A 27,640-nucleotide genomic window follows, 5' to 3' on the forward strand; every position below is an offset into this window, starting at 1 on the left:
ACTACTGAGGGGGAGTGGTGACCAGAAGCCACAACGTGTGGACAGAAGGAACGATGCCCGCCTCAGTCTTCACTTTGTCAATCAGGTCCTATCCTTCCCCAAAGCAGCAGGACCCTCTTACGTCCTGCTGCTCCGCCCCACTGTCCACTCAGGTTATCCTTCCGCCTGAGGACACACGGGCTAAGGGCAGGTAAGCACCTGCTGTGTACCAGAGTCTGAGGAGCAGCTCACCTACAGGCGCGGAGCCCTCGCAACAACCATGCGCCGGAGCTGAATTTTAACCCCATTTTATTGACAAGGAACAGAGATGACTGAACGTATCACACACACTTCCTTTTTTGGGAAACAAATTAGGACAGAAGGACCCTGAAGCCCACTCTGAAAGGACGGTCACACACACCAACGCGCCCGCAGACTTGCGCAGTTTGGAACCTGCGCGTCTGCATCCGGTCCGGAGGCCGAGTGCAAACCACACAGTGGGAATCTGCAATAAGGCGCGGGCACGGCAGCGGCACGGCCAGGGCGCGGGCCAGGGCGCGATCCTAAACGGGTCTCTCCACCTCCTCTGCTCCCGCGCGGGGCTATGCGACCGGCCAGGTCTCCCTCTAGACCGTCAGGGAGAGGGCCAATGGCATAACCAGCGTGAAGGCTTCACAGGCCTTCGCACACAGTTCTCTCTCTCGTGCAGGAACTCACAGGAATTTCAAAAAACAGCAGATGCAGAAAATTAAAATCCCATTTGGTCTACAAGTAAAGGTCAGTCCACGCCGCCTACCTCGAACGTCCTGCCCCGTCTCTCTGGCAGAGAGAAAATCTGTGTTGTCCGCCCTGACGCAGTCGGCGCAAAACCAGCGCTCTACCCCGATGCCCCTGACGGTCACCAAACGTGTCCACGTGGTCCAGCAGAAGCGCCCGTGGAAACGTGGAAACAAACGAAGAAAGCAAAACCAGCCTTTAAGGATTCAGCCCCGGGTTTTAAATCTTCCATCCTCTTCTCACCCTAGGTGCTGACACTACTTCCTTCCACGCATAACTAAATGTCTGTTTTCCCAGCCATTACTGCCCAGCACGCCGGGGGGGGCCCGGGGAAGGCGACCCGCGACCTGGGGACGTGCACTCCCTGGGCCATGCTCTGCTCCCCGCTTTCCTCCGGACGCCTCCCCCAGGCCTTAGCAACATTCCTAGACCTCAGTGCCCTAAAAACATGGGCACCTAATGTCTAGTTCCCACCTGTAAGACACGCTGTGAGGAAGGCCGAGAGGCTGGGGTCACAGCCAGCCCGAGCTTCCACCTGTGACTCTGCCAGGGCTGACCCTCCTCTACCCCCTCCTTACTCCAGAGGCCCCAAGGGACCCTCCCCTGCACCCCGGCCCCTCACCACCCCTGCCCCGGCTGCCCCCCCCACCTCAGGGGCCGACTCTCCCCTACACCCCCCAACCCTCCCCTACTCCCCCTCCCCTGCTCCCCCTTACCCCCTCCTCCCCCCTCGATGACCCTCCCCTACTCCCCCTGCCCCTCCCCCCACTCTCCCCTACTCCCCCCCTCCCGCTGACCCTCCCCTACTCCCCCCTGCCCCCTCCCCCCACTCTCCCCTACTCCCCCCTTCTCCCCCCTGCCCCCTCCCCCCTCCCCCCCCCTCCCGCCGACCCTCCAAGGCCTCCGCGCAGGATCCCGCCCGCCCCGGGCCTCCACGCGGCCGCCGGCTCCGCAGCCCCGGGCCCTCCTCGCACGGGGCCCGCCGACCGCAAGGCCTCCGGAGCCCGGGCCCGGAATCCGCCGGCGGACCGCGCGCGTCCCGAGCCCCCGCCCCGCCGCCCCGCCGCCCCGCCCGCGCCCCGCGTCCTCACCCGCCGGCCCGGCCCTCGCCGTCGCGCCGCGGCCTCCGGGGCCCGCCCGCTCCGCCGCTCCCCGCCGCGCCCGACTGCCCGCGGCCGCCTCCGCGCCTGGCCCCGCCCCGCGCCGTGCGCCCCGCCTGGCCCCGCCCCCGCCTCCGCGGACGCGCCTCCGATTGGTCGGCGGGCCTCCGGGCGGGGCCGCCACGGCCCGCGGGGTCCTGATTGGCCGACGGGCGGGGCGGGGCGGGGCGAGGGGCTTCGGCGGAGTCGAATGCAAACCAGCCGGGCTCGCCTCGCGGGGCGGAGCCCAGTCCTGGGGGCGGGGCCTCGGCTCCTCCCTCCGGCTCCGCCTCCGCCCAGCCGCCCCCGCCCCCCCCCCGAGCGCTCCCGGGGCCGCCGAGTCTAGCCTCGGCCGCGGCCGCCGACGCCCCAACCAGGCCCCGCGGAGGCCCCGGGGAGGCCCGGAGGAGGCGGTGCCGCGGTGGAGGGTGGAGACCGGCCCCTGGGGGGGGGGGTCGCCCTTTAGCTCACGACTCCTGGGCCCCTAGGCCCGCGACCACGGGGGCACACACCCCTTCCTCCAAGGACTCAGCGAACTCCTACACATCCTTCAAGACCCTTCTCAACTTGCCCTCAGGGCCAGATCTGGAGGCCGGAGAATTGGCGGTCCGCAGGCACAAGGGGACCGGGGCTCAGCTCCACCTCCTGTCCCCTTGTCCCCCACCACTCCCTTGAGACCCTTCCTCTGACTGGCCCCCAGCCCCATGAGCCCAGGGGGCTGTCCTGCCGCCCCCAGTGGGGCACACACACGTCTCCGGGCTGGACCCCGCCCCCCAAAGGTGTGCAGGGCTGCTGGGGGCGAGGAGAGCCCCGTCAGGGGGGAGGGACTCCCTGGAGGCTGCAGGGCCCCCACTGGCACCAACTAGGAGAGTACAGGCTGCGAGACCGGAGAGGGTGGTTCAGGAAGCACTGGCGGGGGCAGCCAAAGGGCCATCCAGCCACGGACACCAGGTTAGCGGTCCAGGCATACAGCATGTCCCCTCCTAAGTCGTAGAGCGCTTGTATCCCTCTTCTTAGAAGTGATTTCCGAGATCTTTTCCAGGCGATGGGTGCAGCTATTCCTACATCTATTCCAGTCGTTTATGCTTCTAGGTGTTTAGTAGTTACTGCTACGGTGAACAAGATCCCTCTTCCTGCTCCATTCTCTAATTTGTGAGCAGGCATCACTGAACTCTGACTAGTGCTAATTTTTAGCACACGTCTCACTTTAAGTAGACGGTCCGATCCCCGCATTTCTCCCTAGGCTTTATGGCTCTCTTCTGGGCTGGGATCGCCAATGCAAAGTTGGGTACTGAGGTTATTGGTGCAAATAATCCCTCCTGATTTCAGGCACAGTTGTTCTGCAGGGCTTTGAACCTTTCCCAGAAGATTTCACACCCTCATAAAGAACCAACAACTATCCACTTAATAGCCAAACAATAGTGCTTTATTGATAAAAGGTTAGTTTCAGTGAATACAAAATCATTGTGTAAAGTAAGTTTTCAAAATACGTTTCTATAAGTAAAGGTGATCTCTTAGTAAAAGCAATTATCAGTAAAAGTATTTATTTAGATTTGGGCAGGAAAACAAAGGGGGATTTAGAAGTGAGACAGTGTGGGTCCACCCACCCCCGCACTATGCTTACCGGGTGGCAGCTGGCCCTAGTAGTTTTACTCAAACACACACAGGGCCTTTTACGAGTGTACTTTAAGGCAAAATAACCCAACAACTGGCCTTGTACGGAGGTGCTCTAACGTCAGCGAACACTTCCTCCTGTTAGAACTTTGTACACCTGTGCCTAAGCCTAAGGCTGGTGCAACAGTGAGAAGACGAAGTTCCTGGGACACCTGATTGCTGTCTGTAGCCCACCTCCGTGACAAACGTTTCGACCATGTCACTTTATTTTGTCTGACTCAAACAAAAACTCTTCCCATCCTCGGGGGGAGACGGGGTGTTTTCTGCATCTCTATTCCTCCTGTTAGAGCAAACTGAAAACACCGCCAGCACCTGCTCCCTTCAGCTCTCCTTTCACCCATCACTTTCTGGGGACCACTTTCCCACTGTCAGTATAAATGCTGAAAATAACAAGCCCTGGGGCCTCAGTGCCCCTTGGACGGAAGGGGAGGGCCAAGGGCACAGAGCACAGAAGACAGGTCTGATGGGTGGCGTCTAAGCAGTTGGACCATGGGGCAGATTTGAAAGGTCTCTTAGTTTCACCTGGCAGATGGGCAGGTTTGTAGGACATATAGGGAAGGACACGATGATGGCTAAAAACGGACAACAGTTTCCATATAAAATGATCGCTATTTGCCTCCTTTCAGAAAACTATTAAAAATTTTAAAGAACCAGTAAAAGGAAAGCCAAATCAGGAAAACCTGGTTGGCACTCAGGCATCATGGGGCCACGAGCCTCAGGCCAGGTCTGGGTTCAGAGGGCTTTCCACCAAGGACCCCGACGCTCACGGCTCAGGAAGATCTCGTACACCTGTAGTTACAGAAAGCACATCAGAGTGCTGTAAAAAAAAGCATAAAAAAGCTGGTTTCTAAATTTTCCTTTAAAAAGTAACTTTTCATGTTAGTTGAGTAAAAATCGTCTATTGGCGCTCTCTGTATGGGTAAGAACGTTGTAATATGAAAACTGGAGTTCACAGACTCTTGCTGTCCACGGCAGAGTATAACCAGCATCAGTGGGGAACGCGACAAAACGTGGTTTGCCGCAGGTTCTCTGCAGAGCAGTTTAAAAAATGACCTAGCATCAGAATCCAGAGACCTCTTAAAGTTTGAAGCAAACCGCCGGTTTTTAAAAGAGCTATTTTAGTATACACATACCATATTAGATAATTCTATTGTTTTACTTGGTAAAAAAGTAAGTGTGCAGGAGTTAACAGTATTGGATTATAGCAGCAAAACTGGTTTCAGATGTGCTCAAAGCAAAGCAAAGCAAGAGAGAATCTCCATGTTGGTGACCTGGTAAGTAAATGCCCTGCAGACGCCAGCTCACCTCTCTCTATCACTGGGGCCACATCACTAGCACCCAGGCACATGCTGGCTAAATCTGAATGTTCTAGAAATGAAATCAAGAGTGCTCCTCGACAATTATTCAGTTAGGCCAGCCAAATCAAAGAAATTCAATGTTAATTATACATACGGACTGATCCTGGAAATCAGTTCCAAAATCAGTGGTTAGTTAAGGTGGAAGAAAAATGAAAATGGAAGGTTCACCTCACAAAATATAAAGTATGACAAAGCAATGAAATAGAAATGTTAAAAGTACTTCATACAAAACACATCGAAAGTTTAAAAAAAAATTAAATTCTCAGGCACAGGTACTGTAAAATGTGGATAGGCACCCCCCCTCCAATGATCTCTCGAAACACGCAGTCGTGGTACTCATGCGGAATGTTCTCTGTATCTTCTGTATCTTGCAAAGTGTCTTCTGGAAAAGCAAAACACAACATAGTTCAATGGAAGTGGCGCAACAATGCTCACTGCTAAGACCATTAACAGCAGTGTTCTCTGTATTAAACAAAGGGCACACAGAGCAGAAGGTTGGCTCCTGTGACCAGAATTATTAAAATCTAAAAGTCATTTATGAGGCTCTTGGGAACCAGAGTACCAGCAAATTGCAGAATATGCAAAAAAAAAATAACTTCATTGTATCTACCTAAAGTGGAATCTTCATAATTTCAGGGTTGAAGTTTTCAAAAGAGAAGCAGTGAGATCAGAGAAAATGAGCAAACATCTGTCACTCCCTCCTGCCTCAAAGGAGCCCCACTGCTCAGGAGTCCTGTCTCTTTCTAATTCACCAGCCTTTCCCTGCCAGGCGCCTAATCTGCCCCTGCAGAATCAGCCTCATGGGATCAGGAGGTACTGACATTTCACCAGTTATATGAGTACAGGCAAATAATTTCACACCCAGACACACCATAGCGTCCTCATTAGTGCCGTGTGGACTCAGCACACAATCATCAGGACTGCTCTAAGGTGTTCACATGATGCTGAAAGTAAACCATGAACACTAGCCTGGGTGGGAGGTTACGTGGACACTTCTGTTCCAGTAACTACTGGTGACACGGAACGTTATGTATTTGAAACCTTTCCCCATAAGCCACAAGGGCAGGGGCTTTGTTTGGGCGGCCAACGCTCCCAGCACAGCCCTGCAGATCCTTCCTCTACCCTCGTGTGTCTGTATGGTGCACTCCTGACAGATGCTCCAGGCTCCTTACCCTCTGTCTCCTCGATCCTGCCCTGTGGCAGCTAAGCCCCAGCTCACTCATGTCCCCATGCCACCTTCCTCCTTTTACAAACATTCTCCTGCCTTTAGGACCAGGCCCCCGCCTGTAGTGGGCTCTGCACCTGCACCCCCAGCTCCCCGGCCCCAGATCTGTGCCTGTGGCCAGTACCGCCTTGGTCTGCCTAGCCCCAAGCGACTCTCTTCCACACAGAGCCGTGGGCCTCCGCCCCAGCCCCACGCAGCTGCTTCCTCCTGTGGGAGATGATGACAGCAGTCACCTAGGGGGCTCTGAATGCCCACCTGTCCACAGGACAGAGGGAAGTAGACATTTGTCTTTTCCTGGTCCCAGGACTCTGGTGTCTGCAGATTCCCTTCAAACAAGAGGGCCTGTGCACACCAGGCCAGACATCTCCATGACTCACTGACTGTGGAGGGGACAAGCACAGCTGTGGCGAACGGTGGGAAGTCAGCAGTCTCCTTGAGGTCCCTGGCCCATCTTTGGTCTGCATAACCCGTTTTAAATAACACTTGCAAAATTCTCTCAATTGCATGACTAATAAATTTAATTTGTCTTCATTAATCGTACTTGTAAGCTCAGGTAAAAAAAGAAAGTCTTTAGCAGACAGGCAGAGCTGAGAAGCTTCAATTTTATAAATGCCCAGTCTCCTTAAATGCTAGTGACAGAGTTAAAGAGCTTCAAAATGTAAGATGTTAGACCGAAGGAAGTGCCTGTCGTGACGTTACGCTGGGGCGTCTATGAGCACCCCGCCTCCTAGGCCTTACCGTTATCTTACACGTGGTGCCCGTGGACCCCACCGTCAGCATCCCCACCCTGCATCTGCAGCTGCATCTGAGCCTGCATCCTTGCGATCATCTCCTGCATGCGGCGGAGCTGTGGGCACAGGACACAGGGACACGTTACTGGGTCTCTTTCTGGGTGTTCTTTGAGTCCCAAAATTTCAACTTCCATATTTCCCCAAAACATGACAAAGAGTTAACACTCAAAGAACTCCTACGAATCAGTAAAAGAACAAACAATAGAAAAACTAAGCAAATGATAAAATACAATTCAAATAAGAAACAGAAATTAGCAACAAACAGAAGAATTAGGAAAGAGAATAGGAGATGCTGTTTAGCCTAAAAGGTGGGAAAGAGGCTGCCACTCCCTGGTGGGGAGGGGGCCTGGGGCTTCTCCACGAGGCAGCAAGGCCCCCGCTGTTCCACATGGTGGATGCACCTCCTCTGCTACCCTCTTCAGTTTTCATCACTACAGTTTCCACTCGTTTGGAACGGCCTCCAGGCACACGTTATAAAAAATACTGACCTCAATTTTCTTCAAATAACTTTGTGGTCACGCTTTTTTAACATTTAAGTACTTTAATCCATATTGAATTAATTTGTCCGAAGAAGTGAGTTTTATTTTCGTTTCTAAAAGACTGGCCTATTTGAGGATTTCCCAGATATGCTTGGATTCCTCAGCTCTAACAGACCCTCTACCAGATGCTTTTCCATATTTCGGACCCACTTCTAGACATGGATTTTATCAGCCCATCACGCCTGTGCCACACTCTGGATTTCTTTTTTTAAAGATTTTATTTATTTATTCATGAGAACATAGAGAGAGAGGCAGAAGCAGGCCCCTCGCAGGGAGATCAATGGAGGACTCGATCCCAGGACCCGGGACCATGCCCTGAGCCAGATCTCAACCACTGAGCCACCCAGGCGCCCCACACCCTCTGGATTTCTAGGAGCTAACCCTCGCTCTCCCCTAGAAGAACTTTGCAAACCAGACCACTGTGCAGGAATGGAATTCAGTTCAGAGGGAACTGTGATCTCTGCAATTAAAGTCTTGCCTACAGTCATGTGTCCATTTGCATTTTGAAAATTGTTTTCAGTAGGGTTTTCTAGTTTCTTCTCCATATAAGTCCCGCACATTTCTTAAAATTCTTATTAATGGATGTAAGTGGCAGTTTCTTCCTTTATATTTTCCAATTCATTATTGTCTATGTATGGGAAAACGACCGTATTTTGAATACTTTACTAAATTAGTAAATTCACTAGGCTTCTAGGACTAACATTACTAAATGTGCACTAGCCCAAGTTCTTCCCACTAAATGGCTGGACAGCAAATGGTAATACATGGAAAGCAATATCCATACTATACACAGGTATATACAAAATAAAATAGATTCTGTGTAATATATTTCTTAAAAATATAAGAAAGGAAAACTGTAATGCTCTGTGCACGTACACCACCAATATGCCTCTCTACCTACCTCTGCTTCCTTCTCCAGCAGGATCTGATCTTTATTCATGTCCTCATTTTCTACTTTTCTAGGAGTTAAAAGAAATTACAATTACAATATTGTAACAAGCTTAGGTGGTTATTTCTGATGACAAATATCCAAAGTAAAACTGGACTTTACATTTCTGAGAAAAATATTTAAAATTACTTATCTATCACTTTTCAGATTAACGTGAGTAAATAAGAAAGAAAGATGAAAAAAAGCACATCACAAGATGGTGAATTTGAGAAACTTCTCTAACTCCAAACGGGGACGGACACTCTCGTCTTCACTTACTGGAGGAGTGGCAGCTGCCATCAGGAAAACACTGTTTTAATTTAAGTCCTTCTTAACGGACACAGGCTGTGACGAGCACACCTGAACAAGGAGCAGGGCCTGAGCGTCCAGGCTGAGGAGGCCGCTGAGCAGTGAGGACACAGCTCTTGATGAGCGCATGCTTTGCTTCCTCATCGGCCTCTAAAACCTTATTTAATATCTGGTTCCCAAGTAAACAACACAGTAAAGCAAGCCTTAACGTTCACCCGTATATATACACAAATCCACCGGACTTCAAAAATGTGAATATTGTAACACACTGTAGTACAGCCAGGCCCGTTGTGTGTGGTTTCAGGGACCTGTGCTCGGCCGTGGTCCGAAGGCACATGATCCTCCTGAAGTGCCGCCAGAAGGTCAGCAGGAACCGAGCTCTGCATCACAGTGCCTACGTCACTGCCCTCACTTCACCTCACCATGTGGGCATTCTAACATCTCACATCATCACAGGAAGAGGGGTGAATGCAGGGCAAGAAGAGATTTTGAGAGAGACAGACCACAATCACGTGACTCTGATTATACTCTATCGCTGTAACTTTCCTTTTATTATTGCTGCTGTTAACCCCTTACCTGTGCCTGATTTATAAATGCAACTTTATTGGAGACATGTATATACAGGAAATGGGTGTGTGTGTGTGTGTGTGTGTGTGTATAAAGTTGGACATCCTTGCCTCTTCCAAGCCACCCACTGAGGGTCACTCCTCGGACTACTCCTGTGGATCAAGTGTGTGGAATCAACTGCTGTACAGAAAATTCTTGCTATAAATGATGCAGGAGGTCACTTATCTGATCCCTAAAGCTAAGCAGAGATGTGGTGTGATCAAACATAAATCAGGTCACAAAACACAGATCTCAAATAAAACCTCTAAGATGGTGACGGAGGAAAGGCGAGGGCAGCAGGGTGCATCTGTGCTGACCAGAGAGCTGCATTTCTTTCTTTCTTTCTTTCTTTCTTTTCTTTTCTTTTCTTTTCTTTTCTTTTCTTTCTTTCTTTCTTTCTTTCTTTCTTTCTTTCTTTCCTTCCTTCCTTCCTTCCTTCCTTCCTTCCTTTCTTTCTTTCTTCTTTCTTTCTTTCTTTCTTTCTTTCTTTCCTTCCTTCCTTTCCTTCCTTCCTTCCTTCCTTCCTTCCTTCCTTCCTTCCTTCTTTTTCTTTCTTTCTTTCTTTCTTTCTTTCTTTCTTTCTTTCTTTCTCTCTCTCTCTCTCTCTCTTTTCTTTCTTTCTTTCTTTCTTTCTTTCTTCTTTCTTTCTTTCTTTCTTTCTTTCTTTCTTTCTTTCTTCTCTCTCTCTCTTTCTTTCTTTCTTTTTTTTTGAGATCTGCATTTCTTAATGCCAGGTAAGTCTGTCCTCATTTAGACAGAGCGATGCGCTTGAGACCAGTCTCTGGTCTTTACACCTAGGGCTGTTCTCTGCATGCAGATGGTCAAAGCTACGTTCAACAGGTTAAAAAAAGCACGACACAATTACATTAGCAGCAAGTACCTGGTAACAGCTTCTGAGTAGGAAACCAAATCATGTGGCTTACAGTCAAGAAGGGCCAGTAGGACAGGAAGAAGGAGGGACAGTGTGGCTCTGTGACACAACACGGACAGAGGGGGACTGCACGAGGTGGGGGCAACAACCTGCCGCCTCTCTTGAGCCTCTCAGAACGGAAGTTTTCGTAGTGAAGGTCCTGGGTCACCTCCTGGAGATCCTGCATGTGGGTGCTGAAAGACAGAAGGGCACGGCAAGGCCAGCCGTGTGTGGGAGCCTCTGCAGGGAGAAGCACCAGTACCCCCAACCCTACCCGAGACCTGCGCAATTGTCCACAAAGTTGCTGGAGTTTCAGCTACAGGGCTGAAGCTGTGCAGCCGTCTGTCTGTCTCCTCCCTCCCACAGCCAACAAGCAGAAGCCCAGCCCACAGCACCAGGCACTGCCAAGCTCCGCATGAGGCCGTCACCAGTGCACAGAGGTACAGATTTCAGCGGGTCCTTTTAGGTAAACAATGTCTGTTTTAGGTAAACGAGAACATACTTTTCTCAGAGACCTTATGAAAAACATGCAATTTAAATACTCTTGACTTCTCAAGATGAAAGAATTGAGTAGTTTAAGCTATGGAAAAGACGATCAAAGTATTAATATTTTGGATAAACTAGAAATAGCACTTTGAATCTTCTAATCATATCAGAAAACATTCCTAATTTTCTTGGCTCAGCTTTTTCAAATACTTAAATAGTCAAGAATGAGTACAGATAACACATTCCTGTCTGCTCAGAATGTAGGGAAACGGAGTGATGGCTGAGGGCTGGCGTGCTGTCCCCCACTCTAAGAAACACCACGCACAGGAGGGGCTCCATCCGTACCTCCGAGACAGCAGCAGGACCATAAGGACCCGTCCCTAGGCTCCTGTGAGGTGAAGGAATTCTATTTGATAAAGCTTAGTTAATTGTAGCTCCTGTGCTTTCTGTTCACTGAAAATTGCTAAACTAAGACATACACTTCAGTTAGCTTATACATCAATTTTTAGTTACTCAAAATTTACCTAGATTGTCCATTCTTTGATGGATTAAAGGGCTTTTAGGTTTTAGCAACACCCTTTATTCTAGCCTCTTGATTAAAGAATAACAGCAACTGCGCTTATGTCACTAAATATGAACTTTACTTTTTAGAGGAAAACGTGGGTTTCTGCAGTGAGGTCTGTTGCAGGCGCTAAGAATGCACTGAAGAACGTCAGCGCAGCCAGGGGCGGACCTGGAGCGGTAGCGTGTTTCAGCCGGGAGTGCAGAAGCTGCCCTGCAGCCAGCCTGAACATCTGCCCCCAGAGCAGGAGGCGTCCCATGTTTGGTGTGGCCGTTCCACAGTTTAGACCCGGTCTATGTTCAGTGTCAAGAGAGCTGGGAGACTAGGGAGGAGGGTGTGCTAACCTCGAGAGGGACAGGCGGGTTCGGCAGCGTAAGTCACCAAGAGCCCCCGGGAGGGTCCCCGCAGGGAGGGCCCGCCTCAACGAGCTGCAGCAGCCCTGCTATGCAAGTACCACGGCACTGGCAGCTGTCCTCTGAGGCTGGGCACACCCTGCTGTCCGAAAGCTCTGCTCTCGGTGCCAGGCTGCCCTGACGGGAATGCACGGGGGTCTTACATGAGCATTGTCCGCAGCTTCAGGAAGTCGTTGTGCTCCGGGTTCTCCACCTCCACAACACCCCACGGGTACAGGCGGCCTCTGACCTTCTTGCCCTTGGCTTCAATCAGCTGATTCGATCCAACCACAGAGAACGGGATACTGGCCTAGAAAGAGACACACAAGGTAGAGAGGCTCCACACACGGAACCCGACTTTCGCTGTGAACACGAGAACCCAGGCACAGACTGTGTGCACTGCTGCGAACTACGTGCCTCCCTGGAAAGCTAACGGTATCGAACATTTTACTAAGAAGTAACAGGTATTTTTTTGCATGGAAACAAGGATATGAAAGCAAATTAAACATGTAATACGATTTCTAAACCTTAGGGGACAGCTATGTCCAAATATATTTTCAGCAAAAATACGATTGCAACTGAACCTACCAGATGATCTCTCAAAGGCCAGCCTTCCAAGATGGGACCTTTGCCAACTCTTTCTACGGTGCTGATGACAGCAACAGGTGACTGGTGCTGGGTACCCGGCGACTGCTCTTACCTTGAGAAGTCTGGTCTGCTCTTTAAAGTCCTCATCTTCATCTGATTCTGCATCAGGTAAGTGGTAGATTTTGATGTTATGTTCTTCAATTTCATCCAGAATCTGAAAGAATGACAAACCAGGAGCAACCTTACCAAACCACATGATATTTCAATCAAATCCAACTATTAAAAATATATCAGAATTATCCAAATGTCAATACAGAATCAAACTGATTACTGATTTTCAAATAATTTTAGAAACTATTAGAGAAGCATTTATGTTTGCATCGAGGGGTCCACTGTCCAGAGTAAACAGCAGTGCACCACCTTTCACGTATAACGTGGCAGATGAACAACTCCAGGAGCGCCACTGAGAAAGCACATCACAAGCAGCCTCGGAACAACACATGCCAGACGCTGCAGGCGCCAGGAGAGCCACAAGCATCACCCGAGGAGTCAGACAGGCATCTTCCGAGGACTGAGGAGGGAGAGGTACTTGGGGACCAATCCTGTTGAGGCTCAGAGGAGAGGAAACCCAGAGTATGTTTCAGGAATAAGAAATAGAGGATGGCTAGAAAGTGAGCCTTCCAGTTGGGTAAGACGGAGGGACACCTGGAGTTACCAAGGGGAGCGTTCTCTGAACGCCAGGCTGGGCTCTGGGTTTTATTCAATAGGCAAAAGGTGTCAGCAGTAGAGCCACACGCTCCAACCAACCAGGTACCAGAGTGACCCAAAATCTGGGCTCGAACTGAAGGAAGCAGTGGTGCAGCAGCTGTGCCCAGCCCCTAAGCACCCTCCGCGCTGGGCACTCCAGCAGGTGCAGGCAGGCTGGGGCTCCACGTCCTCTGTGGGGTCCTGGGCCCCAAGGACATACCCCAAGTCAGCACAAATATCCCTGCTTTAAACCCTCATCTGGCAATGGTTCTTCCTAATGGGAACTTTAAAGCCTTCATGATCAAAGATGTCAGACTTAACATGCTGTGGGCACTACTCCGGGATTCATGAAGAGGTCCTTCTCCCTCTTCCTAATATCCCTTACCTTCCAACCTGACCATGTCCTCTCAACATCCCCATTCACAGTGGAGGCTAGGAGCCATCTCACCCGTGGGGAAGTTAGGCAGTAAAGCAGGAACCTGCTGCATCTCTTTCCCTTTCCGGCCCATTACCCGTCCCTGCTAGCCACATTTCCTCCACTCTGGCCCCATCGTGCAGGGCTTACATTGAGGATGAGAATCGAGCTGAGAAATGAGTCATATACAGGCTACTTTGAATTGGAAAAGAAGAAAAGCAAAGTAATGAATCAGAACAACCACACATTTCTTTGGGCGACAGCACCAAAGATGGGCCCAGGTAAGGAGCCAGAGAAGCTGGGAGACAAGCTCAGGAGTGGGGAAGAGGAGACACTTGTTTACATACAGAATTCACATGCAAAAGAAGATTCTCAGAGGGATAGAAGAAGCCACAGGAGTTGATATGATCAAAACAAGAACAAGTGATGCTGACATTCAGGGGCTAGGCAGACAAGTGATGCAACAGGCAGAAAGACAAGTCTTCCAGAAGCACAGCAAACCCCACTGCTGAGGCCTGAGGCTGGTGGAGGGCCCGCTGCCCGAGCCCCAGAGAGGACAGCTGCTGCTGGACAAGGAGTCAGAGATGAAGGAGAGGGCAGGAAATGACGCCAGGAAGCATAGAACCAAAGCGGATCTGCCAGAGGTTGTTTCAGATTAGGGAGTGGGGGTATACGGGAGGCACAGGGGAGAAACCAGATAACGAGACGGGAGGAGGGAGGCCCAAGATGAACGTGGCAAGGGCAACACAGGACTTCAATTCATCTCAGACTCTGAGTTCCAGACACAGGATTAGAGATGGGCGTACAAAACCTTCTGGCTCTGACCCCAGCTCCCCTGCCTTTCTGAAACCCAGCGTAGAGTTCCCGTAAGTGGGCTTTACTAAAATACGTCCTGTCAAGCACAAACACGTCCAAGCTTTCGGGGGCTCTCCCAAAGGCCTGGGTATCTCCTAAAAGGCTGGCAGGCACTGAGACAACAGGGGAAAAGGCTGAGTAACATGCATACATAGACCTGAAGAACTCTACCAGGACAGGAGACATCAAGGACAATGTGGAAACGTGAAAATCAAAACTAGGTCTAAAAACATAATGCCCGGGCAGTCCCGGTGGCTCAGCGGTTTAGCGCCGCCTACAGCCCAGGGCGTGATCCTGGAGACCCGGGATCGAGTCCCACGTTGGGCTCCCTGCACGGAGTCTGCTTCTCCCTCTGCCTGTGTCTCTACCCCGGCCACCACCCCCCCGCCCCCGCCTCTCATGGGTGAATAAATAAAATCTTAAAAAAACAAAACAAAAAAACATAATGCCCATAAGTCAATAAAAAAGCAACAAACGCAGGGATCCCTGGGTGGCGCAGCGGTTTGGTGCCTGCCTTTGGCCCAGGGCACGATCCCGGAGACCCGGGATGGAATCCCACGTCGGGCTCCCGGTGCATGGAGCCTGCTTCTCCCTCTGCCTATGTCTCTGCCTCTCTCTCTCTCTCTCTGTGTGTGACTATCATAAATAAATTAAAAAAAAAATTAAAAAAAAAAAAAAAGAGCAACAAACGCAGTAGCACAGGCTCGGAAACCTCAGAGAACACACTAACAGGGACCAAGCACCAGGCCACCCTGCACTCACATCAGCAACGGGGAGACACAAACAGAGACCACCACGTCCCACTTCTAGATGAGAGATGCTCCAGAAACTTGGGGACACACCCAGGTTGGTTCCAGGGGGCACAGCACGGAAGCTCACAACACTGCTTTGAGAATGTAAGTCACAAACTTGTCTTGAGACAAATTCCAACGTTAAATGCCCATCTTTCAACACTTAAGATGCCCATCAATTTCCTTTCTAAGAACTTGTCTGACTTAAACAACAATGAGAAGACAGACAGGTGCCTACTCTGCGCCAGGTAGTGTTCTAAACTCTTGGAACATACAAGTGAGCTAAGCAAAGATCCCTGATGCCAGGAATTGCGGGGCAGGGGTGGGAGGACCAACAGACACTGATGAAACATTCTGTGTGTGCTGGGAGTGCTCCCAGCTGAGTGTATGTGTGTGTGTTGCTCTGAGCTGAGTAAGTGTGTGGGGGAGTGTTTTCTGTGTGGCTGGGAATTCTTAGAAAGTCAAATGGCAGAGTAAGATGTATGCTATGGTCCCATTCTATAAAAACAACATAAACAGACTCTACTCTAGAAGGGTAAGTACGTAACTGTTAATAACTACTGCTTTTACGGATAATGAAAAGAACTTTTGGGGTGCCTGGGTGGCTTAGACGGTTCAGGGTTGGATTCTTGATTTCAGCTCAGGTCGTGATCCTTCAGGGTTGTAGGATCGAGCCGTGTTGGGCTCCACGCTGGGCATGGGGTCTGCCTGGGATTCTGGGTCTACCCACTGCCCCTGTTCATGCTCTCTCTCAGAAACATAAACAACTTTTATTTGTAGTATTTAGCACATGAGCACGGACTTTTTTTAATTTTTTTTTAATTTTTATTTATTTATGATAGTCACAGAGAGAGAGAGAGGCAGAGACACAGGCAGAGGGAGAAGCAGGCTCCATGCACCGGAAGCCCGATGTGCGATTCGATCCCGGGTCTCCAGGATCGCACCCTGGGCCAAAGGCAGGCACCAAACCGCTGCGCCCCCCAGGGATCCCCAAGCTCGGACTTTCTTAATAAGCATACAAATAAAAACAGGCAAATAATTTAAAAAATATGTAACAAAGAGCCCACAAAGAGGCTTTATAGGATAGCAGAGAAAAAAAGCACCAGAGACCAACAGCAGCATATGGCTGCTGGGAGGTGGGGGCACTCAGGCTGGCGGATGGACGAGGGAACCTCTGAATGGTCAAAACACAGGCCCTTTAGGACGAGTACAACTATAACATATTCCTAAACAGATTGTTTGTGGTAACATGTTTTGATAAACAGAACTTCACCGAGACGATCACACTCTCCCACACTCACGTTATTCACCTAGCACGTGCGGTCCCCTCTCCTCGTTGAGGGCGTTCTTGGGGAGGGAGAAGTACTAAGAGTAAGACCTCGATACCTTTGTACAGGGAGCAGATCAACAACCTACAAGTGTTAGGTGTTCTTGAGAAACCATCAGACTCGCCGCCTGCTCCCCCACATCTCAGACACACGTGTCCTCTTGCCGGCGCCTGGCCCTCTGCTGCCCCGAGTAGAAAGCACGTACTCTTTTCTTCAAGCGCTCCCGCTCCTTCAGGGTGAGGGTGTCAGCTTTGGCAATGACGGGCACGATGTTCACCTTATTGTGTATTGCTTTCATGAATGCGACGTCTAAGGGCTTCAGTCTGAAAGGAATGAGACAGTGCCAGGAATTCAGGGGAAGAACGGGGAAATCACACATTTCTGTTCTCTCAGAATTACCTCGCTTCTTACGTTAAAATATGCAATCTGGGGGAAGCAGTCAACCCATCAAGTAAAAAGGAAATTCTAAGTATGTGTGGGTTTCCATGGCGAGCGGTCCACACTTACCCATGTCCAAAGGGTGAGATGAAGTAAAAGCAGCAGTGCACCCTGTTATCGATGATGTGCCGCCGGTTCAAACCACTCTCGTCATGCAGGTACCGTTCAAACTGCTCGTCGATGTAGGAGATGATTGTCTTGAAACTGTGAGAAACATAAACACTGCTAACGACGGGATACAAAAGGCAGACAGCGCGTAGCTTCAAAGACCAGCGTTTCTTCTGTTTCCTGCCTCCTTACCAAATATAATCTGATAACTCATTTATAAGATGGGCTGGAAAACGGACTCCTACGCTTGGGAAGATGGAGGTTTCTGGAAGCATGCCAAGCATCACTTCCCCCACATGGCGGGGGGAGTGTGCCAAAGGCCTGAACGGAACCGTTCAAAGCACCTGAGGTGACTGAGCGGACAGAGGGCCGCCAGCTCACACAAGGACCGTGACTGATTGCACAGAGGACGGGGCGGCAGGAGAGCACTGGGCGGGGAAGGAAGGAGACGGGAGGCCTTCCCCGGCCTCCCCTTTCCTCCTCACGTGCTGGCAAGCTGGTGCTCTCCGCTGAGGTAAGAGCCCACAGTGCCTACCATGACCGAGGTCCTCTCTGCGGTACAGGGGGCACAGTGCTCTTCTACCTGTAGGTCCCCTTACTTGGGCTAATGATGTCAAGGACCAAGTCTCTAAGAGAAAGGACTACGTCATAATCCTCTCCATTGGCCACGGTTCTTTCAGATCAAAGTGTTTCACTTATACCAGCAGTTGAAGGATGGTTGGCTCTAAAAAGAAAAAATACCCGTTCTGTGTGAAACTCCTCACTGAAGATGTCATAGTTTCACTGCCTTATTACACAGCTGCCTCAGACCCACTCATCACCCGTAACGCTGTGGAACGTGAATGCGTCAGAACGACCACCAGCACTTGCGGGGCTGCATGTCCCCGGGGGCCATACCAGTCCCTGCAGTTGATGGCATCCCCGTAGCCGGGCGTGTCCACCACTGTCAAGCGCAGTTTGACCCCTCGCTCCTCGATCTCCACAGTCGAAGCCTCAATCTGGACAGTTCTTTCAATTTTCTCTAAAAAAGAAACAAGCTTCATAAGAAAATATACCCAGTAATTAACCCAGTTTTCAAAGAGGAGAGATGACCTGTTACTTTCTTACTCAGAAACAAATGACTGAGAACTTCATGACCCTCTTGGAGGATGGTTCTCAGAGGTTCACACAAGGACTGTGTACAAACGATTCCCGACCTGGCAAGGAAACCTGGCAGCTAAGATTAAACGGTGGCTTGGGAGGGCTAAAACGCCAATATTGAAAATTATGACCTCTGTTGCTGAGATAAAGAGTAATTTATGAATTTATTTAAAAACTGAATTCAAAGTTCCTATGAGCGGGCTCCACACGCCAGCTGTGGCGGCCGGCCCAGGGCCTGGGCTCCGACCGCGTGTGCTAACCCACGCACCCCAGGAACGTCCCTGGATGCACCGCAGCGCTCCCACCACAGGCGAGGAGGGCACACACCTCCCACAGCAATCAGCTACGTAGACAACTCTTTTCATGAGAAAACATTTTGCCTTGATCCTCCCATCAAACATAATACAGGCAGAAACTACTTCTATTACTTGATGGCAAAAGGAAACCAGCTCGGAGAGGATGGCCCTGCGGATTCATGCTCAGGGTCCACAAGCAGGATCCTAGGGCTGCAGGTGCAACCCCTTTCCCGACCAGAAAGGAGAACGTTGTGCTTGTGTTTACAGCGGAACAGAAGCACAAGGCTGAGGCTGAGGCAAAAACATCAATGCTGTGCTCTGCGGTCCCGCAGAGAACTACGCGTACAGCAGAATAGGGCTCTTGTACCTGCGGCTCCAGGTATGATTCTTTCTGGGTAGAGATCAGTCAGGAATAGGCTGTTTATGAGAGTTGATTTTCCTAGACCCGATTCACCTTTAAATGAAAATGAAAACATTGTCACAACATGACCCATAGGACATGGTAACCTACTGATTCACGGGAGGCCTAGCTCGGGGCTAAGTGCCTCACACATGTCATCGTCTACACTCCACACGACCACTACCACTTTGGTATGACTCTCCTCACTTCATCAATGGGGAAATGGGTGCTCCAAGGTTAGTAACTTGCCTTTGCTCAGAGAGCTATCCAGAGCACGGCCTTGACTTGAACGCAGGCCTATCAGTCTCCAGAATTCCCACACAGTAAGATCAGAAACACACTCTTAGTTCTTCACGAAGGCGTGGAATGGACTTTAGCGGTGGGTCTTTATTTTTTGATGAATAGAATACAAAGTTTTCAGTGATGATTTTTGCTAACCGTGAAAGTAAGCACATTTTCAGAAAACTGTATGTGCTGCTGAAGCAAGCACCATTTTCAGAAAACTGAACACATCAAACCATGTCAACAGCACTCTGACTTGCCAAACCGTGGGAAGTGGAAACGGAACAGACGCCCAACACTGCCCTCTAGTCTGCAGCCTCCCTCCTGTCACTGAGGCGAAGCAGGCCACCTCTCCCCCTCTCCTGCTCGCACACACATGCCCCATGCCCCGCCACTGCTGTCTCATGTCAGACAACCTGCCCGCTCAACACTGTTGAGTGTGTAGGACCAATTAAGAAAACACATACTCATTGCAGAATGTAATGAGTTAAGAATTCTTCAACTACTGGGGCACCCGGGTGGCTCAGCGACTGAGCGCCTGCCTTCAGCTCAGGGTGTGACCCCGGGGTCCTGGGGTCAAGTCTTGCGTGGGGTTCCCCGCGGGGAGCCTGCTTCTCCCTCTGCCTGCGTCTCTGCCTCTCCCCAGGTCTTACACATCCTAGGAAGCATGCACAGATTCCACCGTTTCACTGCAGGCCATTTACTAAGGCCAAGTTCTGCAAGGAGAAGTGCTTCTGCACTCAGTGCCTGACTGTCCCCTGGTCCCCTCGGTTTTAATCTCCTTCTGCCCAGTCCTGCACCGCATGTGGAAGGGATACACATCTGTTTTAAATATCATTATTTCTGGGGAAATGAAGAACAAGAGTGAATTCGAAACGTGTAGACGTACAGAATGAGGACTCTGCTTTAATTAGATCGTAACTTTCCTATGTGGAAAGGAATATCAAAAGGACAAAACCAGAATTACACGTTGAGCATGTCCAAATAGGAGAACACCAAATTATCCTTTTAATAAACTGCCTAGCAACGTCCCCTTACGTTTTTATCACACAATGAGGAGATTTTAACAAATAAGCGCTCAGTCCTTCTGTGTGCCTGGCCCAGGTCCAGGCTCTGGGACACGAGAAAGACCAGAGTAGCTAAATCCCTGCTCCCGTGCAGCCTGTGGGTCCAGTGGGAGAGAGGACAAGTAAGCAAAGTCACTCTGTCAAGGACAAGGTGGTGACAGATGTGGGTGATGAAGCTGAAGGGGACCAGGGCACAGAAGACACCTCAACAGAGGTATGTGAGTTTCTTTTTAAAAAGTAGCGATACTCCGGTGGTTGATTCTAAATTATAAATCTTCATTTAAAAGGTGGAAGGATCTTCACTTGGAATGACTTTCAGACATCTGTAAGTAATAAACTCGTTAACTCAGAACGTGCTGCTACGCTTGGGCTGAGTCTGTGGGCGGCTGGCTTTGTGACTGCACATCACCAGTACCTCCGTCCCACGGGAGTGTCTCAGGTGCCTTTTCGTGGGGGACACAGGACTCAAGAGGAGATCTGGAGCGTCAGGCCCACGGCACGGGACGCACCAGGCTCAGCACCCTTCCGCAGCAGTCCCGTGGAGGTGGTGACAGCGAAGGCTGACTGGCCTGGGAGGGATCCGGGTTTACAAAATGGCTCGTGTTTCCACCAACTAGGGAGAAAGACCCGGCATCAGGCACAAGGTGGCGCCACCATATGAAAAACACTTGCAGGTGACAAAGGTGAGCTTCATTTTACAACTGTATTCTCAAATCCTATTAGGCAAAAGGTCCCAGAAGCTTCCAATTAAAACTGAGGCTAAACTCCCCTTGCGCCCCGCCCCAAACGTAGGCCCTACCAAAACAAAACAAAACCCACAACTCTCTAACACGGGGCCCTTCACATCTTTACTTCTGAATTTTATCCAATACAACAACATGCTCTTTCACACACGGTGCAGCCAGAGCCATTTTGGGGGGCCCCGGGGGGGGGGGCAGCATCCGACGCGGTCCCCAGAGCCGGGCGCCGCTGAGGAGGTGCCACTTCACGGGAAAAGGACGCTCAGGCAGGCCCTGCGCAGCTCACGGTGCCCGTCCCAGGTGCAGGCGCCCTCAGGAAGCGGTGCCCAGAACGCGACTGCGCAGTTTCAGAGCACGTGAACCTGCGAGGACATGGGCATATTTTTGCTGGAAGGTCAGTTTTCATTTTCCTAGCTTAGTCCCCAAGTTCTCAGTGTTCACTCCGTAGCCCCTTGGGAATTTGGCCACCCTAACCGACCTGTGGACTTTCTACGAGGGCATGTATTTCCACAATACATTTTCTAATTTTAACCTTGCTTTTCTTGTGAATAGAGCCATCACCCCACATAATGGTGGAAGACTGGAAACCTGTTATAAACCACCCACAACTACGACCATTTGACCAGACTTCAGCAGCATCATGTTCCCTCACAAGTAACCCACCACCTGACCTCTGTCCTTGAAGTCTTTTTGTTGTTTGTTTTTTAAGATTTTATTTATTTATTCATGAGAGACTCAGAGACACAGGCAGAGGGAGAAGCAGGCTCCATGCAGGGAGCCCGACGTGGGACTGGATCCCGGGACTCCAGGATCACATCCTGGGCCGAAGGCAGGCGCTAAACCGCTGAGCCACCTGGGGATCCCCCCTTGAGGTCTTTAAAGAACGTATTTATGATTCTAAAATTCTTGCAGATTGTTGCCCAAACACTTAAAGCTTTTGTTTTTAAAAAGATTTTACTTGAGACAGCAAGAGCACACATGTACAAGTGCTGGGAGGGGCAGAGGCAGAGACTGAAGCAGACTCCCTACTGAGCACGGAGTGAGCCCAGGGCCCTGGAGCTCCATCTCAGGACCTGAGCTGAAACCGAGAGTCAGACACTTAATGCACTACTCAGGCTCCCCAATACTTGTCGTTTTCATTTGCATATGATTGTTTTGTAAAATTTATTTCCTTAGAAGCAAGCCATAGTTTTAAAAACAATGCCTCTTCTCTTCAATAGTCTCTGACTTACAAGTTAGGTGCACTGGCCCTTTCCCGATATAGGTTTTCCCTCTACCCATAAGTAGAGTGTTCCCAAGCCTAAATGGTGGACAGCAAAAAAGCAAATACCACTAACTGGTATGGAAGCATTTTTTGACATTCCTAGATTACCCCTTTCCCCCCCAAAAAAATCACACCCTCAGGCTTTTCTTTTTCTGATACCTTAGAACATATCTTAACAGAGATGCAAAATTAATCGAGGTGAACCCCAGATGCTTGCAGACACAGTTCAGAACTCTGGCCGCGGATGCAGAGATGCCGAGAGTGGGAAGGAGCTCTGGGGGCGTGCTATCTCTAACTGCTCATGGCAAAACCCACGCCGAGCTCTTTTGCTTGTCTTTCGGTTAGTGAAAATGGGCACTATTGTTAGGTCTTCCATTTGTTAGGTCTTCCATAAAAGGGATAATAATAACTTTCAGAAAGCAGGGGATACCTGTATACCATTTTTCTTAAGCCGCTAATAGTTACAATTTGCAAGTTGAGGGTTCGTGTGGTTAAGTTACTAGTTGCTTTTATTATTTTTTTAAGATTTTATTTATTTATTCATGAGAGACACACACAGAGAGGTGCAGAGACAGGCAGAGGGAGAAGCAGGCTCCCTGCGAGGAGCCCGACGTGGGACTCGATCCCAGGACCCTGGGGTCACGCCCTGGGCTGAAGGCAGGCGCTCAACCACTGAGCCCCCCCGGGTGTCCCAAGTTACTGTTAGTCACTATCCAGCTCACCCTTAATCCCCTATCTGCTTTACTTCAAACCCACATTACTGAGGTGTAACTTACACCCCAGCTCAAGGGTTACCTGCACTCATGCAAACTGTACTGATGGGTTAGTTTGACAAAGTACCACTCAGGTAAACTCCACCCAAGACAAAGATCTCCGTGCCACCAGAGCGCCTCTGCAGAAGTCCGTCAGCTTTACCCCTCTGGCATCACGTACCAACCTTTCTGTCCCTACAGATTGGTTTGGATGATTCTAGAACTTCATATACACAGGATCACGTAGCATGCCTTCTTGTGTCTGGCTGCTTCTGCTCAGCCAATTAGCTCTGGAGATTCATCCACGCTGTTGCACCTAGCAGCAGCCCGGTTTCTTTGGATGCCTAGCACTTTTCCCTGATATGGACACACCACAATGTGCTGATCCACCCTCCTGCTGGACACCTGCGTTAAGTCCAACCGGAGCTACTACAGGAAGAGTGGCGATGAACATGCATCAACAGTGTCTATGGACATGCTATCATTTCTCCTGGGTGACCACGTAGAACGGGAACTGTCAAGTTACACGGGAATTGCCAAGAAAGCACCAAACTGGTTTCCAAAGTGGCTGCATCACTTTATATCCTCACCAGCCAGCAGGAGAGTTGCAGTTGTCCATATCCTTGCTACCACGTGGGCTGCCAGACTCTGTGTGTGTGTGAGGGCATCTCGTGGGGCAGTGTGCATTTTCCCTGATGACTGAGGATGCTGTGTGTGTCCTGGCCACTCAGCATCTCCTTGTGGCCCTTTTCTGTCACTGGGGAGTGTGCCTATCTGACTAAACTTCCTCCTAGAACTCGGACAGCTCTAGTTAAGCCAACAACCCACCTAGAGGGAACTGTGGTGGAGAGGGTGAAGGAGGGCTTCATGGTCACCATCTGCCACATGACCATCTCCGTTACAGTGCTAGCTGCAAAACGACCCAGGTTTCCCCCTCTGCATCACCTTGGCACCTCTGCCAACTCAACTGACCGTGTGCACGTGGGTCTACTTTGGGCTGTTATTCTCGTCAGTGGATTTCGACGTCTACCCTTACCACACTGAGGTTCCTGCTGGTACGTCTTGAAATCAGACAGCAACAGTCCTCTACGTGGTTTTGTCTATTCTAGGCCCTCTGCACTCACTGCTTACACTTCAGAATCAGATTGTCCATCTCTATTTTTAAAAAGCCTGGTGTGTGGTGTCTGGATGGATCAGTTGCTGAAGTGTCTGCCTTCAGCACAGGTCATGATCTCGGGGTCCTGGGATCCAGCCCAAGTCAGACTCCCTGCTCTGCCTCCTGCTTGTACTTGCTCTCTCTCTCAAATAAATATTAAAAAATAAAACAAATCAATTAACCCCAGTGTGACGTTGGCTGGCATTGTGTGGACTCTACGATCACTCTCAGGGCACAAGGACACCATCATGGGCACTCCTGGCACACTGGCAGCTCTCACGGCTTATGACCTTGTTTCTCTCAGCCATGTCGTCATGTTGTCAGTGAAGGTCACACACACATTTTGCTACCTTACCCTCAGCAGCGCACACTTCTTATGTTACGATAAATGGTACTGTTTTTTGCAGTGTTTTTATTACTATTCTTTTTGATAGTCTTTTCAAGGTCATTTAAAAATAACCTGTTGGTAATAAATAGAAATCAAGCTTATTTTTGTGTACTGATCAGAACCTATAATCTTGATAAAATTCACTTTATTAGACCTAGTAGTTTGGGAATTCCTTAGAATTAACAGACACAGTCATTTCACTTGTAATTAAGAATGTTCTACTTTCTTTTTTCATGTGAAAGAGTAACACTAACTATAGGTTTTTAGAATATACTCAAGTTGAGAAAACTTCCTTTTATTTGTAGATTACTAATTTTTAGAATCTTTAATGGGTTATGAATTGTTACAACTGTATGTTTTAGATGACCGCATGAATTTCCCCTTTAGAACCATGGGAACTGGGGTGCCTGGGTGGCTCAGTCAGTTATGCGTCTGCCTTTGGCTCAGGTCATGGTCCCAGGCAGGGTCCTGGGATCGAATCCCACATTGGGTTCTCTGCTCCGTGGGGAGTCTGCTTCTCCCACTCCCTCCTCCCCCTGCTCATGTTGTCTCTCTCTCTCAAAAAAAAAAAAAAAAAAAGCACCACTGAAACTGGAGTTTCCAATGTTAAACCACACACTCTTGAGATAAACCCCACTTGTTAGGACATATAGTCAACTTTACCTCAAACATGTGCCTCGAAGGTGAGAATTTGTTCCAACACAACTGCTATGTTAAGAGAACAATTTCAACATAAGAGTAACGTTGCATCTCCCTATGTGTGATCTCGCTCATGACCAAACAGGTGAACACAAAGACCAGACCCAGCAGAACCAAGCCATGGAAGCATACCCCCCTAGGTGCACCCCTTGGCTCCCAGCAACCTCAGTTCAGCAGGGACCATGGGCCATACCCACTCACCTCTCCCGACACAGCTTCCCATCCGTCTGCACCCAGCCCTCCTTCCACCATTTCCTGCACTCGCCCACTCTGACAAACTTTAGGGACTAGTCAACCCACGATGCTTCTACTTGGCATAGTATATGGTATTTCAACCAATTAACACGTTAGAATCATTTCTATTCCATTCCTCTCTCTCTTCCAAATGTGCCACTGAAGCAGCTTTAGAGTCTTGTGCCCCCATTTTCTTCGGAAGCCAGTGGTTTCAATTGCATTGTTGCATAACGTTTTTAAGGAACATATGTACATTGTATGATAGCAGAACTGACTGTATTAAGCATTTTTATATATTGCTGGCCTTGCCAAAATTTTATTGAGATGTCTGTGTCTATGCTCGTTAAGATTTAGCCTGTATTTTTCTCATTATTGAGTCCAGGATAATGCTGGCCTATAAAACACTCTCGCCATGAAGGGTAGCTTTGGTGAATGTTCCACATGCACTTGAAAAGAATGTGTTATCTTGCAGTTTCTCAGCCTAGTGCTCTCAATGCCAATTAGGTCATACTGGTTGATAGTGTTACTTTAACACTCTGTAACGTTACTGATTCTGTTTCATAAATTACTATGCAGAGTGTTAAAAACCCATTCTTAGAGATTGATCTTTCTCCTTTCTGATTGTGCACCATGCATTGTGGAGCTCTGTAATTAAGTACGTGCACATACAGCTGCGATGAGGTCATCCTGAACTGATCGCTGCATCTTTCCGATACATACTTTTTCACTCTGGGAGTACCCAGGTAGTAGACCTCAAGTCCACTCCATCTGGTATGAATACAACCACTTCAGGTTCTCATGGGGGGCTTTGCTTGAGGATTTTCCACCCTGGTGTCCAGGCTCACACTGCCTGCCTGTCACGGTCACAGCTGCGTCCCTTCTGCCAGGGTGCTGCCTCATCTCTTCTTTCTCTTTCTGCCTTCTTTTGGATTAAACAGGTTTTTGTGTTCTGGTTTATCAAACCTACTTGCTTTCAGCCAAACCCTTGCTTTACTTTTCTAGTGTCTGCTCCAGAGGTGCAAACAGGCAATGTTAACCTCCCCTATGGAATATCCCACCAGGTCAATGCATCACAGCAGCTCCTCTATGCACCTTCCTATCTATGCTATCCTGGCTCACCGTACTCCAACGTCATATGGTGTCAGCTTCGTTTAAAAGGCAATTATCATCAAAAGAAATGAAAAACCAAGAAAAGTGTTTATATTTACTGACACACTTTCCATTTCCAGTGCTCTATCCCTTCTGTCAATCTAAGAAACCTCGTTTAATAATCTTTCTTTTGGGGCACCTGGGGGTGCTCAGTGGTTGAGGTCCTGCCTTCGGTTCAGGTCATGACTCCGAGGTCCCAGGATACAGTCCCCCACTGGGCTCCCTGTGGGGAGCCTGTTTCTACCTCTGCCCGTGTCTCTCTCTCTCTCATGAATAAATTATTAAAAAACAAACAAAAAACAAAAAACCTTTCTTCTGGTGCAGATCTGACAGTGATAAATTCTCTCGGCTTTTATCTAAAAATGCTTGTATTTCATTTTTTTTAAGTATCCATTTTTCAAGGTTATTTTTGATGAATTCAGAATTCTAAGCTGATGGTTTTATTCTTTTAGTACTTTGAACTGCCATTTCACATGGCTTATATGATTCCTGGTAAGTCGGTGGTTCTTTTCACCTTCAATCCTCTGAATGCAATGTGCTTATTTCCCACCACCCACAGCCTTACTTTTGTAAGACTTTTCTGTTTATCAGTGCTTTTCACCAACTCTTTATTGTGTGCCATGGAGTGTTCTTCATATTTATTCTACTTGGTATCTGGATATTTTCTATTGAACTTTTCTCTTCTGCAGTGCAAAATTTGCTGTTAGGTCAGAAAAATTTCCATCTCAGTTGTTGTAATCTCTATTTTTTTTTTTTTAATCTCTAGTTCTTTCTGTTAGGTCTTTTCTGGCTATCTTGTACTTCCTTACTGTATTGCTGTTCTCCTTTACGAACCAAGAGTGTATTTAAAATAGTAAATATTCTCTTTCACCAATTCTATCACCTGTCACTTCTGGACCTATTTCTATTGCCTGATTTCTCTCCTGGTTATGTGCTACATTGTTTTGTTTCTTTGCATAAACAGTACTTTATTACTGAATGCTAGCAAGTATCAATGTTACACTGTAAACTAGATTTTCTTTTTTTTTTTTTTAAAGATTTTTTTTTTTTTTTTACTTATTCAAGAGAGACACACAGAGGGGCAGAGACACAGGCAGAAGGAGAAACAGGCTTCCTACTGGGAGCCCA

At 49.1% G+C, this 27,640-nt stretch overlaps 2 protein-coding genes across 13 annotated transcripts in view; both read right to left on the reverse strand.

The window, feature by feature from the left end:
* Positions 1-1,916, reverse strand: part of FARP2 (FERM, ARH/RhoGEF and pleckstrin domain protein 2) — a 94,375-nt gene extending 92,459 nt beyond the window's left edge. For 3 of the 9 annotated variants that reach the window (XR_008667102.1, XM_055346208.1, XM_055346202.1), the window contains exon 1: positions 776-1,284. The gene's annotated coding sequence lies outside the window, so the exon portion shown is untranslated. Of the gene's footprint in view, positions 1-775; positions 1,287-1,847 lie in introns of those variants that run through there. The other 6 variants (XR_008667101.1, XM_055346210.1, XM_055346207.1 and 3 more) reach the window with 4 other exon arrangements.
* Positions 1,917-3,299: 1,383 nt separating this feature from the next.
* SEPTIN2 (septin 2) overlaps positions 3,300-27,640 on the reverse strand; it is a 33,989-nt gene continuing 9,648 nt past the window's right edge. For all 4 annotated transcript variants that reach the window (XM_055345969.1, XM_055345967.1, XM_055345970.1 and 1 more), the window contains 10 exons: positions 18,749-18,835; positions 17,843-17,966; positions 16,907-17,041; positions 16,605-16,722; positions 12,376-12,477; positions 11,840-11,985; positions 10,346-10,429; positions 8,384-8,441; positions 6,891-6,999; positions 3,300-5,309 (listed from right to left, as the gene is read on the reverse strand). In XM_055345969.1, the coding sequence (XP_055201944.1) occupies positions 6,898-6,999; positions 8,384-8,441; positions 10,346-10,429; positions 11,840-11,985; positions 12,376-12,477; positions 16,605-16,722; positions 16,907-17,041; positions 17,843-17,966; positions 18,749-18,835 (956 nt within the window). In that variant the 3' untranslated portion in view covers positions 3,300-5,309; positions 6,891-6,897. The remainder of the gene's footprint in view (positions 5,310-6,890; positions 7,000-8,383; positions 8,442-10,345; positions 10,430-11,839; positions 11,986-12,375; positions 12,478-16,604; positions 16,723-16,906; positions 17,042-17,842; positions 17,967-18,748; positions 18,836-27,640) is intronic.

This window comes from Nyctereutes procyonoides, unplaced genomic scaffold, assembly GCF_905146905.1.
Source record: "Nyctereutes procyonoides isolate TBG_1078 unplaced genomic scaffold, NYPRO_anot_genome, whole genome shotgun sequence".
In the NCBI taxonomy this organism is placed as follows: Eukaryota; Metazoa; Chordata; class Mammalia; order Carnivora; family Canidae; genus Nyctereutes; species Nyctereutes procyonoides.